Consider the following 14,457-nt stretch of genomic DNA (forward strand, 5'->3'; position numbering starts at 1 on the left):
CTGAAGAAGTTGTAGTACTATAGGTTTTGAGCTAGAATAAACCTTAGACAAACTCCCTAACTTAGCCTAACTCCATTCATTTTACAGAGGAGCAAACTAAGGCTCAGTTATGTGCCTATGGTCACATAGGTATTAAATGCCACAATCAGGTTCAAACTCTGATCCTCCAAATCCAACACTTGCCATTACATTGGTTCTATTAATTCCTCCATTTTTTGCTTCACTCAGTGAATTGCTCAGCACTTTCTTTCTTTCTTTCTTTCTTTCTTTCTTTCTTTCTTTCTTTCTTTCTTTCTTTCTTTCTTTCTTTCTTTCTTTCTCTTTCTTTCTTTCTTTCTTTTCTTTTCTTTCTTTCCTTTCTTTCTTTCTTTCCTTCTTTCCCTCCTTCCTTCCTTCTTTCCTTCCTTCCTTCCTTCCTTTTTTCCTTCCTTTCTTTCTCTTTCTTTCTTTCTTTCTTTCTTTCTTTCTTTCTTTCTTTCTTTCTTTCTCTCTCTCTCTCTCTCTCTCTCTCTCTCTCTCTCTCTCTCTCTTTCTTTCTTTCTTTCTTTCTTTCTTTCTTTCTTTCTTTCTTTCTTTCTTTCTTTCTTTCTTTCTTTCTTTCTTTCTTTCTTTCGGAAAAGGCAAGGCAATTGGGGTTAAATGATTTGCCCAAGGTTATACAGCTAGTTTTTCAAGTGTCTGAGGCCGTATTTGAATTCAGGTCCTCCTGATTCCAGGACCGTGCTCTATTCACTGCAATATCTAGCTGCACCGCTCCCCCCCTTTTTTTTCTTTTTTGTTTTGTTTTTGCTTGTATATTCTAGGCACTTAGTAAGTGCTGTTTTAGTTGGACTGAAGAACAACATTAAAATAGATTTTATTCCTTTCATTATTTAGATATTTAATTTTTTTTTCTGCCTTTTGGAGGGCAATTGGGGTTAAGTAACTTGCTCAAGGTTACAGGGCTAGTTTTTTGTGTGGTTGTTAAGTGTCTGAGGCCAGAACCGAACTTAGGTCCTCCTGACTCTGGGTTTGGCACTTTATTCACTGTGCCACCTAGCTGCCCCATTATTTAGATATTTTAGCAATTTATTTTTTTGGGAGAGTAAGAACCTTCACTCAATAGTTCAAGAGTTTTTACACACAAGTAAAAATCAAAATGAGATTAGGTGAGGAATGTAAATTGTCTCACAGTCAACTACACAACTACCTTATAGGAAAGTTATTTTTAGTTTTAGACCAAGTCATGATGGCCACCAGTCTCAAATTTGTAGTAGTATACTTGCACAGAGGGAAAAGAAACATATCAAGCTATCCCATTTAACGCAGAGACAGATGACTTGCAGGTAGGGAGTATGGTAGAATGTTTTGAGTTGGGAAGAGATAATGGAAATAGATGGAGTTCTTATCTCACTAAGAGCATAAAATGTGCAAGTTCCAATTGAATATCTCTATAACTGTTAGTAGAATAAATCTGGAAACAATAAAAATATTTACTAATTTCACTGACTTGATTTCATATTCAAGAGCCACTCTATCCAAGCCCACTGACTTAAAGGGATTTAACAGTTCAAAATTAAAAGGAATATGGAATTGTGTAGATAGCTTAAAAGGAATATGGAATTGTGTAGATAGCTAATTGTGATCACTTAGAATTTTAAAAAGAAAAACACCAATAGAGCAGATTTCCTCATGACCTCTCCAGCTCTACTGTGTTTCCCTCACTCTCAGAGGAGACATTTCCTAGAACATTTACAAATGCATTCCCCAAATCCATCAAGTGACTCCATAGTTCTTCAAAGTACCTCAAAGAGTTGAGAAAGTAACCTTGAATGAACAGTAATTCTTCCTGGAATTTACACATAACACTCACCCACATTCTGACATCTTTTCTGACCTAGAGGCTTTTTTAGTAGCAAAGGGAGATTAGGTAACCCTTTGGGTAAGGCAGTCTCAGGCCTGGGGAGGGGCTTCTTCCTGTAATTCAGCCTCTACACAGGTTTCAGCTTCTGGAGGAGATTTCTTTTCTCCCTCCAGTTCAGTATCTACAGCTGAGGCTTCGTCTGGCTTAGGAGACTTGTCACTGGCCTCAGCTGCCTCCAACACAGCTGCATCTGTGACCTCTGGCCCTGATTCTACACTGACCATAGCAACTTCAGTGATCCCTGGACTAGCTCCGAGGCTGTCTGCCGGAGTCTCCTCGGAGCCAGCTCCGACGCTGACTGCCACAGTCTCGTCTGGATCAGCTCCGATGCTCACTGCCGGAATCTCCGCTGGACCAGCTCCGACACTGACTGCAGAAGTCTCCTCCAGAGCTGCATCTTCCACATCTGGAATTTCTTCAGCTGTTGCCATATCAGCCTCCAAAGGAGAAGCATCACTAGGGGCTTCTGAACAGCCTTCATTGGTTTCTGTGGGCTTTACTTCCTCATCTGTTGAGATTCATTTCATTAAAAGACATACAAAAGAAAAAAAAAAGGCAGCAGGAAAATAAAAACCCAAACCACCTACTTTCACTACAAATATTGTCAAAGTAATATTTAGAGATGAAAACCTGTTGCTTATGTTCTGCAAAGATAAAAAAACCATTCTGTTAGCAACAGCTGTTACTTAAAATAGGATCATTTTAATTCACCACATTTCCAAGTTGAAAGGGACGTCCAAAATCACCGTTCTATCTACTTCTCTACTTTTTGCACAGCTGGTTCCCGAACTCCGCTCCCTCCCCAGGCCTTCCCTCTTATTCCCTTGGAGACTATCTAGCTTCCTTCAAAACACAGCTCAACTGTCATCTCCTATACTAATTATTTTGCTGATGCTTCCTGATATTATCGTTGCTTTCTCCCTCTCAAAATTACTTCAAATGACTTTGTACTTTGTGGCATTATTATCAGTCTACATAGTTTATCATCCCATATAATAGACAATAAACTTATAATAAACTATAAAGATCTTGAACATGGGAACTACTTTTTGTCTTTATACCAAGATTACATCCACATAATAGGTTCTTCATAAGTGTTTCTTGAAAGGAATGGAACGGAATAGAGATCACCTCATCCATGGGACTCCATTTTGGTGTGGTTTTGTGGAGAAAGCCTTGGACATAAAATTAGGAAGAACCAGCTCTGTGACCCCATGGACAAGTCATTTAACTTTCCTGAACCTCCATTTCCTCATCTGTAAAATGAAGTAGTGCCTTCCACACAGAGTTGTAGTGGGGCCCAAATGAGATAATATATTTAAATCACTTTACAAACCTTAAATTGCTATACAGTTTCCCAAATGACTTAGTGCAATTTTAAGTGTTGGCTTTATTTAGTTGGAAGATTTATCTAAATCTAAGCTAAATAAAGCTTAAAGATTTATCTTTAAAATGTCACTAAAGTTTTTTTTCCTTTTGTTCTGTTTCTTATCTAACAACATGCCTAATATGGAAATATGTTTTACATGATTGCACATATATAACCTACATAAAATTGCTTACCATCTTAGGGAGGAGAGAGGGGAGGGAAGGAGGAAGACAAATTTGGAACTCAAAATCTTATTTAAAATGACTATTAAAATTATCTTTACATGTAATTGGAAAAATAATTTTTTTTAACTGTACTAAGTCTTTTGGAACACACTGTGTAAAAATCAGTGGCTATCATTATTATTATCACTTACAAGCACCCAGGTAGCTCATTCCATCACTGTACAAAGTAGAGGGAAGGGAGAAGTGTCATTCACATATTTGTTAGCACGGTGCTTTGCAATTTAACTCCATAAATGTTTTTCATTCTTTAATTTACTCATTCTCCCCTCTCCCCTTTCTTAATAATAATACCATATATTGTATAACACTTTACATTTCAGGAGAACCATTAACAAGTTGGAATAAAAAGTGAATGAAAGCAAAGGAATTAATACAAGGCACCAATTCTATTCTGTCTCACTTTTGTTTTTGTATTGTCAGTGCTTAGCATAGTCCCTGGCACATAGTAGGCACTTTATAAAGGTCTACTGATTGAGTTAAATAAGTATTGCTTAAGTACCTGCTATCTACTATACCTTGGGAACTAAGCAAGGCAATGGGATACAAAGACAAAAAAAAAAAGTTCCTGCCCTCCAGGTGATATATTCTACTGGAGGGAAACAACAGATATTATGTAAAACACGTGCAAACCAGTAGGAACTGATTTAAAAATCTATTATGATGCAATTGGAATTTGAAAAGAAAAAAAATGTCACATCTGTTCTTACTGTGGCTATTTCCCCAAATCGATCAGGTTAAAGAGGTGCCATTCAACCCCAAACATCTAAATGACTTTGTAATCTAGTGGATTCTAGTCAAAAACATAAGCAGACAAAGACAGTATTGGAATGAAAATGACATTGTGATAAAACAAAAAACTCCAACAATTTTGTTCTTTTATCTCAAACTGCTGAGCTAGGCAGATATGAATGCCCTGGATTCCATGGACTGAATGAAGTCAAAACCCTGAAAGATAATAGATACTTCCAAATACAAAGGAGTCAAAGCAGTTGGTCAGCAATATAGAATCATAGTATCATAGTTCCAGAGCTGGAAGGGCCTTAGAGGTCACCCAGTTCAACTCCCTCATTTTACAGATCAGGAAATTGAGGGCCAGAGAGATAACACGACGTGTCCAAGGTTGTGCAGGTACTAAGTGGCAGAGATGGGATTCAGACCTATTACCAAACTAAAAGTACTTTTATTCATCAGATTTTACCATCCCAAACACATTTCATTAGGTTTTAAAACATTTTTTCTTATTAAATGAACAACCTTCCAGTCTCAGATTCTGGATTCCCTCAGGAATGGAAAGCAAAGACAAACAGTCCAATGCACATGCATTAGAAACATAGGATGTTTTGTGTGTCAGAGTAGATGAAAAGGAAGAAAGCTTTTACCTGGATGTTGCAGCATCTCTGGTGACTCCTTCATGGTACTTTTTGCTTGCATGTTATTGATACGTTCTGTGTACCGAGACTGGTCTGATGTGAATGTCCTGTAAGCCTGAATGCAAATGTATGTCTGTATTTAATTCCAGAGCTCTTAGAATGAGGATCTTCAGTTCTAGTGATATAATTCCCTAGATTTAATCATTTAAAATGAAATATGATTTGGGATGGATTTTTCTCTTGGAAGAAAAGAGAGGATTAGACACTATGGAACATATATTCTTTTTTTTCTGCATTGCATTGGGAGGAGTACAGAGGTGGGGGTGGGGGGGAACTCCTGGGTGAAAACTCCTTCCACTGATGCTGATCAGCAATTTGTAGTTTATGGTCTTAAAGAGACTCCTAAGGCACTGGGAGGTGAAATGTTTTGCACATATAGCTAAGTCAAAGGTGGGACTTGAACCCAGACCTTTCTGACTCAGATCAGCTTTCTAGCCTCTGTACCACAATTCTCTCTCTGAAACAAAATAATGAGCAGATCATAAGATGTGAAACTGGAAGGAATCAGGTGCATAGATTTAGAAGTGGAAAGAACTTTAGACATCATCTCACCCCCACCTCATTTTTCAGATGGGAAAGTTAAGACTTGCCCAAGATCATATGGGTAGAAAGTAATAGATCCTGGATTCAAACCCAGCTCTTCTGACTCCAAATCCAGTAACCTTTCCAAACTGGAAGGTTTTTTCAAAGGAAGATAACTGAAATATTCTGTCAAGTGAAATAAAGTGATGAAAATAAGGGAGTAATAATTCAACTTAATAAATCATGTTGAGACCAAAGCATACATACATTTTCTGACTGATCTACAGTCCTGACTCACAGATTGCCATCTAGAAAAATGCACATTCACAATGCCTCAAGTAATCGGTCAAATTACTTCTGTCATGCTATTTAAACAAATCTGTATGCAATGAGTAACTGAAGCAGTAAGTGCATAGTGATCTTTCCTGGTAACAAATTTCCTTCATTTCCCATATGGGCTGCCTTCATTCATTACATTCATGTTAGACTACAATATGTGACATTCATCCCAATGCAGTTAGAATTAATAATTGGGATCATGAACATCACCATTTCATAGTCCATAGGAGTGGCCAAACATTGATTCCTGAATTTTATAAAACAAAGATAATTATGCTGTGAAACTAGCTTTTACCTAATCACCCCATTGCTTTTCATAACATGTATATCCCATAATATTGTAGTTATGAAAACACTTACATAATATCCACCAGCACTAAAAGTGACACCAACAAAGAGATAATATATCATGTTTGACCCAGCTAATCCAGGGACTCTCTTAGATGACATGTGTCGAAGGGATGCTGTAAAAAAATTTTTTTTTTACATTACTTCCATTACAATGGACAATTTAAAGTAATTACATAAAAAACACATTAAAAGTTCAATTCACTTCTGTATTACTGAATACTCCATTCAAAAATAAGTACAGATGCGTATTCGAAACATAGTATAAACAGTATAAAATAAATACTCTTTGTATTTAGCAAAGAAATGAAACATGTAACAAAATATTTCTAATAAAACTAAAAAATCAGTAGAGAGGAAGAAACACCAAAGCTCCATCCCACCAATTCCCCTGCAAAAGAAAGGGGCTATAAGAAATAGGGAAAAGCAGGTGCCTGTTGACTATGTAACTATTTTAATGTTATCTTTTAAAATCCACTAAATCATATGATGAACTTTAGTAGCTAAAGGATTCAGTTGTTTTCACATTGGGTATGAAAAATATGAATTTTTTTTCAAAGTCAATCTTATGTATGAGCCATAACAAAAATATAAGAAAAGCCTTATATAAAGTAATCAAATATATCATCCATTACTTCTTTGGATCAGTGGAAGCAAGCATGTTTTTAAGAAAAATAGGGGGCGGCGAAGTAGCACAGCGAGTAAGAGCACCGGCTCCAGTGTTGAGAAGACCTGGAGATAGAATCCCGGGCTCACACACTTAGCACCCACCCAGAAACACCTACCCGTGTAACCTTGAGCAAGTTACTTAACCCCAATTGCTTAGGGGCGGCCAGGTGGCTCAGCGAGTAAGAGCATCGGCTCCAGTGTCAGGATGATCTGGATCAAATCTGGGCTCAGATACTCAGCACCACACCCAGAAATAACTGGCCGTGTAACCTTTAGCAAGTTACTTAACCCTGATTGCTTAAAAAAAAAAAAGAAAAATAGATTGTTTTTTTGGAGGTCTAAGTGACATTAGAGGTCATAAAGTTCATCTTCCCCATTTCACTGAAAATAAAATTGAGGCAGAGATAGTATAGACACATAGAATGATAAAAGTGGAAACTGTAGCCCAGCTAAGTTAAGGGACTTGTCTAGGATCATACGGTTTGTTAATGATAGAAGTGGGCCTAGAACCATTGGGAATCTGCTTATTCCTAGTCTGATCCTATGAATCTTTCTTTCTTTTTTTTGCTTTTTTCGGGAGGGCAATTGGGGTTAAGTGACTTGCCCAAGGTCATATGGCTAGTAAGTGTTAAGAGTCTGATTCCGGATTTGAACTCAGGTCCTTCTGACTCCAGGGCCGGAGCTCTGTTCACCAAACCACCTAGCCTCCCTTATCAATCTTTCTTTAGTATATTGATATCAAAATTGATATCAATATAGACATACATGTATAGAGTGTATATATGTGTATACATGTAGTATGTACACATGTGCATACAGATATATGTTTAAGTATGTGATATACAAATACATATGAACACATAGAAATGTATGTATCTAATATAAACAGTTGCCACCAACATTCTAATAATAAAACTGATAAATTACATCATATGAAAACCATAAACCTCAAATTATTTATTACTTACAATTAAAAATATTTTAATATCTCTTGTTTTTATATCACCTACATTTCCCATTACATACCTCTCTTACTTTCTCCTAGTAAGCCATCCCTTATAACTAAAGACTGAAAAAAGAGGAAGAAAATAGTTCAGCAAAACCGAACAATACATAGGAAAAAAATCTGACATTATCTACAAAAAAAAAAACAAACCTGACATTATATGCAATGACATGGTATGACACCATCTCTGCAAAAAAAGAGTGAGGAAGGTTGATTCTCAGAGCTCTCCTATGGGGCATGTTTGGTCCTTAGAGTTTCACAGTGTTCATTATGAAATTGTGTTATCATTGTTTTTCTTTCCATTTACATTATGATAGTTATATGTATATATATATATACATATACATATACACACATATGTATATGGCTCTGCTTATTTCACTTTGAATCTGTTCATATACATCTTTCTGTATTACCTGTATTCATTTTATTTCTAAATTCTCATAGTTAACATTTTATAGACTTGAAGGTTTTGCAAAGCAATTTTCAAATATTATCTCTCTTTATTCTCACAAAAACTCTGAGAGGTGAGTGCTATAATTATCCCCATTTTACAGAAGAGAAAGTGGAGGATGAAGAGGTCAAGTGACTTGTCCAGGGTCACACAGCTAGTAAATGTTCAAGATCTGATTTTATTTCAGGTCTTCCTGATTCCAGATCCAGCACTCTTTCCATTGCACCACCTCTCTATCTATTAGGATTTATTGAGTGAGCAGAATAGAAAAGAATTAATCTCTGCTCATATTGTAAATTTTTATATTTGTTTTCTCTGTTAGCATGATTGCAACTCCAGTATTTTGGGATTCACTTGGATAGTAAATATTGTTCTAGATTAATTTTGATTTTATTTGTGTCTTTGCTTTTTAGAGGTGGCTTGGTGGTGGCAGTAGATAAGAGTACTGGGCCTGAAGGCAGGAAGTCCTTAGTTCTAAATCTGACCTCAGATATTAATAGCTGTGTGACCCTTGGCAAATCACTTAATCTCTGTCTGCCTCAGTTTCCTCTAATTATTACTGGAGATTATAATATCACTTACCTCAACAGGCTATTGTGAGAAGCAAATGAAATAATAGTTATAAAGTGCTTGGCACATAGTAGGTGCTTAAATATTTTTTCTCTTTCCCTTCCCTCATATGTGTTTCTTATGAGCAACAGATTGTTTACTCTTTTAAATCAACAATTTGTCCCTATGACTAGTTTTGATTAGACTACTTGAATAACAACTCTATTTTCACAAATTATTTTCACCCTCTTCTCCTCTGCCTCTATTCCCACTATTAACCTTTTTCCTAGTTTTATAATTTTATTTAAATAATTTCTTTATCTTTCTTTAATTGTATATTTCTTTCTTGCACTCCCCCCTCTCAGTTATGTGTAGTTCAAAACTTTCCCTACTCTATGTATAGGCAATTTTCTTTACACACACACAGACACACTCACACACAAACACATATGGGGCAGTTAGGTGGCACAGTGAATAGAGCACTAGCCCTGGAATCAGGAGGACCTAAATTCAAATCTGGCCTCTGACACTTGATAACTTGCTAGCTGTGTGACCTTGGGCAAGTCACTTAACCTCGATTGTGTCACCTTTCCCCTCCAGAAAGTGTAAATGCATTTATAATCTGCCCCTCCCACTGGCCCCTGTTGAACAACAACAACAACAACAACAAAAAACAAAAACAAATTTCCTATCAAAACCTGCACAGTCCAACAAAACAAATTCCCACATTGACCTTCCATGGAAAGGTATGCTTCTCTTTGAATTTTAAGCTCATCACTTCTCTGGCAAGAGGTGAGTGACATATTTCTTCCTTAGCCTCTGTACTGAACCATATTCTACTAATATGAACAGGTTTTAAGTGAAGAAATTCAAGGTATCAATTGTCATCTGAAAAAAGAAGTTTCAATCACTAAAAATATAATTAGAGAAATACAAGTTAAAGCAACTCTGAGTTTCTCCACCTCACACTCATCATATTGCAAAGCTAATAAAAAAGGAAAATTAAAAATGGGGGACGGTGGGGATGGCAATATTAATGTCTTGTTGACGGTGCTCTGAATTGGTCCAGTCATTCTGGAAAGCAATTTAGAACTGTGGCCCCAAAGGCACTAAAATGTGTGCACCCTTTGCCCCAGCAATACCACTCTTAAGCCTATACACCAAAGGGATCAAAAAGAGGAAAAGGACCTATATGTTGAAAAGTATTTATAGAACTTCTTTTTGTATGTGCAAAGAACTACTAAGTTCATCCATAAAATGAGGAATAACTGAACAAAGTATGTTATATAGAAATGGAATTTTGTTGCTCCATAAGAAATGATGAAAGTAATGGTTTCAGAGACACTTGGGAAGACACAAAGTGAGGAGAACAAGGGGGACTATTAATACAATAACAAAAATATAGTAAAAAGAAACAACTTTGAAAGATTTAAGAGCTCTGATACATGTAATAACTAACTACATTTCCAGTAGACTGATGATAAAGCATGCTACCCACCTTCTGACAGACAGATAGATAATGGACTCAAGGTATGGAATGGGACCTACATTTTTGGATACAGCCAATGTGGGGATTTGTTCTGTTTGACTAAGCATATTTTTCTTCCTTCCTTCTTTCCTTTCTTCTTTCTTTCCTTCCTTCCTTCCTTCCTTCCTTCCTTCCTTCCTTCCTTCCTTCCTTCCTTCCTTCCTTCCTTCCTTTCTTTCTTTCTTTCTTTCTTTCTTTCTTTCTTTTTTTCTTTCTTTCTTAATTAGGGTATTGGAGAGGATGAGAGTATAGGGTGGGGAAGGGAGAGAAAATAAATGCTTATTAATTGAAAAAGAATGAAATAAAATAAAAATTTTAAATTGCTTTTCTTCTTCGAAATTCTGATGTTTGCTAGTTTTCTTTTTTCTGCTCCCTTTTTCAAAGATTTTTTTTTGCTTTGTTGTGTTTATTAGTTATCTTCCTTTTCTATTTACTTTAAAATGCTATTTTCTCATTTGTGCTTTATACCCCTTTATATTTTTTTTCAATCTCTTTGGGTTCATCATCTAGTTAAAGCTTCTGAAGTATCCAGTGTGAGCTTCCTCCTAACTAATTTCTGTGTTATTGCCTTTAATTGATCTTGCTCATGATGTTTCCCCCTTTTTATTGCTCAGTCACAGAAGTATTAATTAGTTAGGGAAATAATATCAATAGAAGCGGTTCCCCATGTTATAAATTACCCTGTCCTAAATTGGGCAGTCCAAATCTACCCCTCTGCTCCTCTTTCCATTGACTATGCCAGTTCATCTCTGTGTCCATCCTGACCCTCAAACCTTCTGGTGCCAGAGGCTTGAAGGTCACATTTTTTTTTCTGGGCTAGAAAATTGTTCATGTAGGTACACTCAAAAAGACAATCATTTCCTGATGTACTAATTCCACCCAGATTAAATCCATCATGAAGTGGCCCTCCTCTCACTGCAGACATATGTATCTTCCCCCATGGTAATACTCTTTAATGAAATCTACCCTTCCCCTTTAGTTTAAGATTACCCCTTTTCACTTCCTAGTCTCAGTCCTTCTCTTCTGCTATGCTCCTATTGTGTTACAACCCTTCTTCTAGTTGAGAGGTTATAGGTGTTGTCACCTCTTCCCTTTTCATCCATAGACTGGATAAGGGTACATCACTCATTCCCCTCTGTCCTTTCTCTTCCTTCTTCCCATTTATGAATCTTTCTTCTCTGCAATTTTGTCCCACAAAGTAAATTAATTCTCCTATGGGAAATTACAGGATTTATTCCATTACTCTTCAGTTCTACTCTTCCACCTTCACTTCGTCTATTTCTTCAAAATCAATTTGCATCTATATTACCTTTATGTTTTTTTAACCTATTAATGATGCCTCTTTTTTGTACTGTTTTTATCTCATGTCAGTTTTTCTCTTTTAAAAAAATAACTTCTAAACATAGTGCAATTTACTTCATCAATTATTATTTCCTTGGTAATTGTACTTATTTATATTTTATGTGTTTTTGGAGGGCAATTAGGGTTAAGCAACTTGCCCAAGGTCACATGGCTAGTAAGTGATAAGTGTCTGAGGCCACATTTGAACTCAGGTCCTCCTGACTCCAGGGCCCATGCTCTGTTCACTGCACCACCTAGCCTCCCCTGTCTAGTATTTCTTAAGATAGTTTTGTAATCTCTGGGTTGTTTTTTTTATTTGTAATTGGAAAGAGATTTATTAATAATGATAATAGTAACAAGTATTTACTTTAACACAAAAGTATTAAGTTTATAATCTCTTTAAGGATGTGGCACTTATCTTTCTGGTTTTAGGATATTTCCTACTGATGTATCTGCACTTTGAGTTTTTGATGAGTTTGTTAATGTTTCAATATTTTTTTTTATATTTCCCCATCACTCACTTTATGAATACCTCACCTGCCATTATCCTACCTCCCCCCCTTGCTAGTGGATAGGATGATACATCCCTAGGGTTGGATTGCAAAGCTGTCTCAACCTTCTCTCATGGTGGAGGATTTAATAATCTTCACTGGCCTACATCCTTACCATTTTCAGGGGCTAGAGGGACTGACTCATCTGCAAAATGAACTGATTGGATTCAGTGGCCTCCCAAGTCCCTTTTGACTCTAGATTCATATACCCTACAACTGGCTTAAGCTGGGTTTCAGTCTCCATTCCTGCAGCCCTGAGTGCAGCTATTCATTCTAGCCCCTGTTTCATGGCCTTTTTTGACTCATCTCCTTTCCTTCTTTGGACTGTATCACTGAATAAACTTTTTTGCAGTCCAAAAGAAGATGCTGAAGGTGTTACAGGCAAAGTCTCAGGGGGTTGTTGTAAAGCCTCAGGGGATTGTTAGCCAAGGCACCACATTGGACCTAAGCCCCGTGGCTTCTTCCTCCCCTTCCCTCAACTCCTTCTCATGTGATTGGGTGGAATCAATATTTGCAGCTTGTTTCTAGTGGAGCTAGGAATGAGTGAGATGTAGAGACAAAGTCTGTGAAGCAAGAAAAGATCCCAATACCTGGGCCCCATACATAAGTCTGGGGGTAGGTTTGTGTGGTCCCTGCCAGGAGTGAAGGTTGGGTGAGGAGGGGTTGAGAGAAACCAGTTGAATGATTTGTGGTCTCTCCTGTTAATTTTTTGTTGGGGTTCTCCCTTTTTTATCTTGTGTACATAAATGCAATTGCTCTGCATTTGGGACATATTCCTTTTTGGTAGAGTTTTTGAGAATTAATGGGGTCCAGGGAAAGTGACTATCAGCTATCTTGTTGTTCTACAATTTGTTTTTTAAATGTTTATTTCAGCTTAACAAAAACATGTTGTTTGCTTCAGTGTTCTTTTTTTCTTCTATGAATTTTTTTTTCTGATTTTGTTACAGTTAGGGTTATTTTCATCCCTACCTACAGTTATAGTCATGCACGCTATTAAAGGAATTAAAGGTCTGTTTTAAAGGAATAAAGATCTGACTGAATCCTAGCCTAGGCGCTGACTCCATGAGTATGTGGTCAAGGACCTGATCCTTTCAGGGACCCCTTCCCAGGCTTCAGGGATGCTCCCAAATGAAAGTGTCCTGAATAGTATTTCATTACTTCTTTTCTTTACACAGAATGGTGCTCTTTTCTTTGCTCTATGTTTCCTTTTGAATCCATAATTCTTGGAAGGATGAGAGAAACAAAGCTGTTGTAAACAAAGCCTTTACTATTAAATTGATGGAAAGGGTCCTGCTTTATGTTTTGGGTTTATTTATATGGTTTTTTCAATTCAATGATAATTAAATACTATGATGTACCAAGTGCTAGGGCTATAAAATTTAAAAATTGACAATCCTTGCATCCAAGGAGCTTACTGGGGGTAAGAGTAATACAACACATTGGTAAATAAGTAAAGACAAAGTAAATACATAATAATTTCAGAAAAACTCCCACCTGAGGAAATTAGGAAAAATCTTTTGTAGAAGGTAGAGCTTGAGTTTAATCCTAGAGGGAAAAGAGTGTCCAAGAGTTCAAGTGGAGCAGAGAGCCTGTACAGAGGCTCTGACACAGTGATGAAATGTCTCCTAGGGGAGTTTAAAAATCAGCTCCAATATTTACATATTCCTCTTGTTTCTCAAGCAAGAACACTAGCATTGATCAGCTTTTATGAAGGAAAGGACTCCTACTAAGAAATGAAAGGGAAATAATTTCTCATATCGAGTGAAGCTATGCTGCTTAGGTATATTAAACTAAATAACTTACATCCCCAAATAAATAAATAAAACAAATTGTTTAGTTAATTTAGCTAATAAACTTGTTCCTAAATTTTAATTACCTTAATTTTAAAAATGAGCACCTACAGTGCACATATCAGTCAAGAGTAAGCTCTTTAATGCAGAAAATTGTCCAGTTAGTTGATCGGAGCTTTGTTGTATAGACATAAAGCAGGAGTGAGACCATAGAAAGGCAACCTGAGGGTTTTGTTGCCTGTGGAGGGTTGTTCATTTGTTACTAGAAGGTAGGAGCACATGTTTGAAACAAACACTTTGTACGAAATTGTTATGCAAAACCCAACCCCAAGTTATGTACTTATCTGTGTTCAGGCTATCAGGTTCTCTTCTGTTCATCTGAGTTGCTCTCTCTCTCTCTCTCTCTCTCTCTC

At 36.7% G+C, this 14,457-nt stretch overlaps 1 protein-coding gene across 2 annotated transcripts in view; it reads right to left on the bottom strand.

Annotated features, from left to right (window-relative positions):
• Positions 1-1,067: 1,067 nt before the first annotated feature.
• MGARP (mitochondria localized glutamic acid rich protein) overlaps positions 1,068-14,457 on the bottom strand; it is a 16,547-nt gene continuing 3,157 nt past the window's right edge. Inside the window, exons 2-5 of one of the 2 annotated variants that reach the window (XM_069105394.1) lie at positions 7,852-7,894; positions 6,169-6,272; positions 4,897-5,002; positions 1,068-2,411 (exon numbers count right to left, since the gene is read on the bottom strand). In XM_069105394.1, the coding sequence (XP_068961495.1) occupies positions 1,933-2,411; positions 4,897-5,002; positions 6,169-6,258 (675 nt within the window). In that variant the 5' untranslated portion in view covers positions 6,259-6,272; positions 7,852-7,894 and the 3' untranslated portion in view covers positions 1,068-1,932. The remainder of the gene's footprint in view (positions 2,412-4,896; positions 5,003-6,168; positions 6,273-7,851; positions 7,895-14,457) is intronic. The other variant, XM_069105392.1, reaches the window with a different exon arrangement.

The sequence above is a fragment of the Petaurus breviceps genome, unplaced genomic scaffold, assembly GCF_028583685.1.
Source record: "Petaurus breviceps papuanus isolate PSGF00001 unplaced genomic scaffold, PetGlider_PUasm1.0 76, whole genome shotgun sequence".
In the NCBI taxonomy this organism is placed as follows: Eukaryota; Metazoa; Chordata; class Mammalia; order Diprotodontia; family Petauridae; genus Petaurus; species Petaurus breviceps.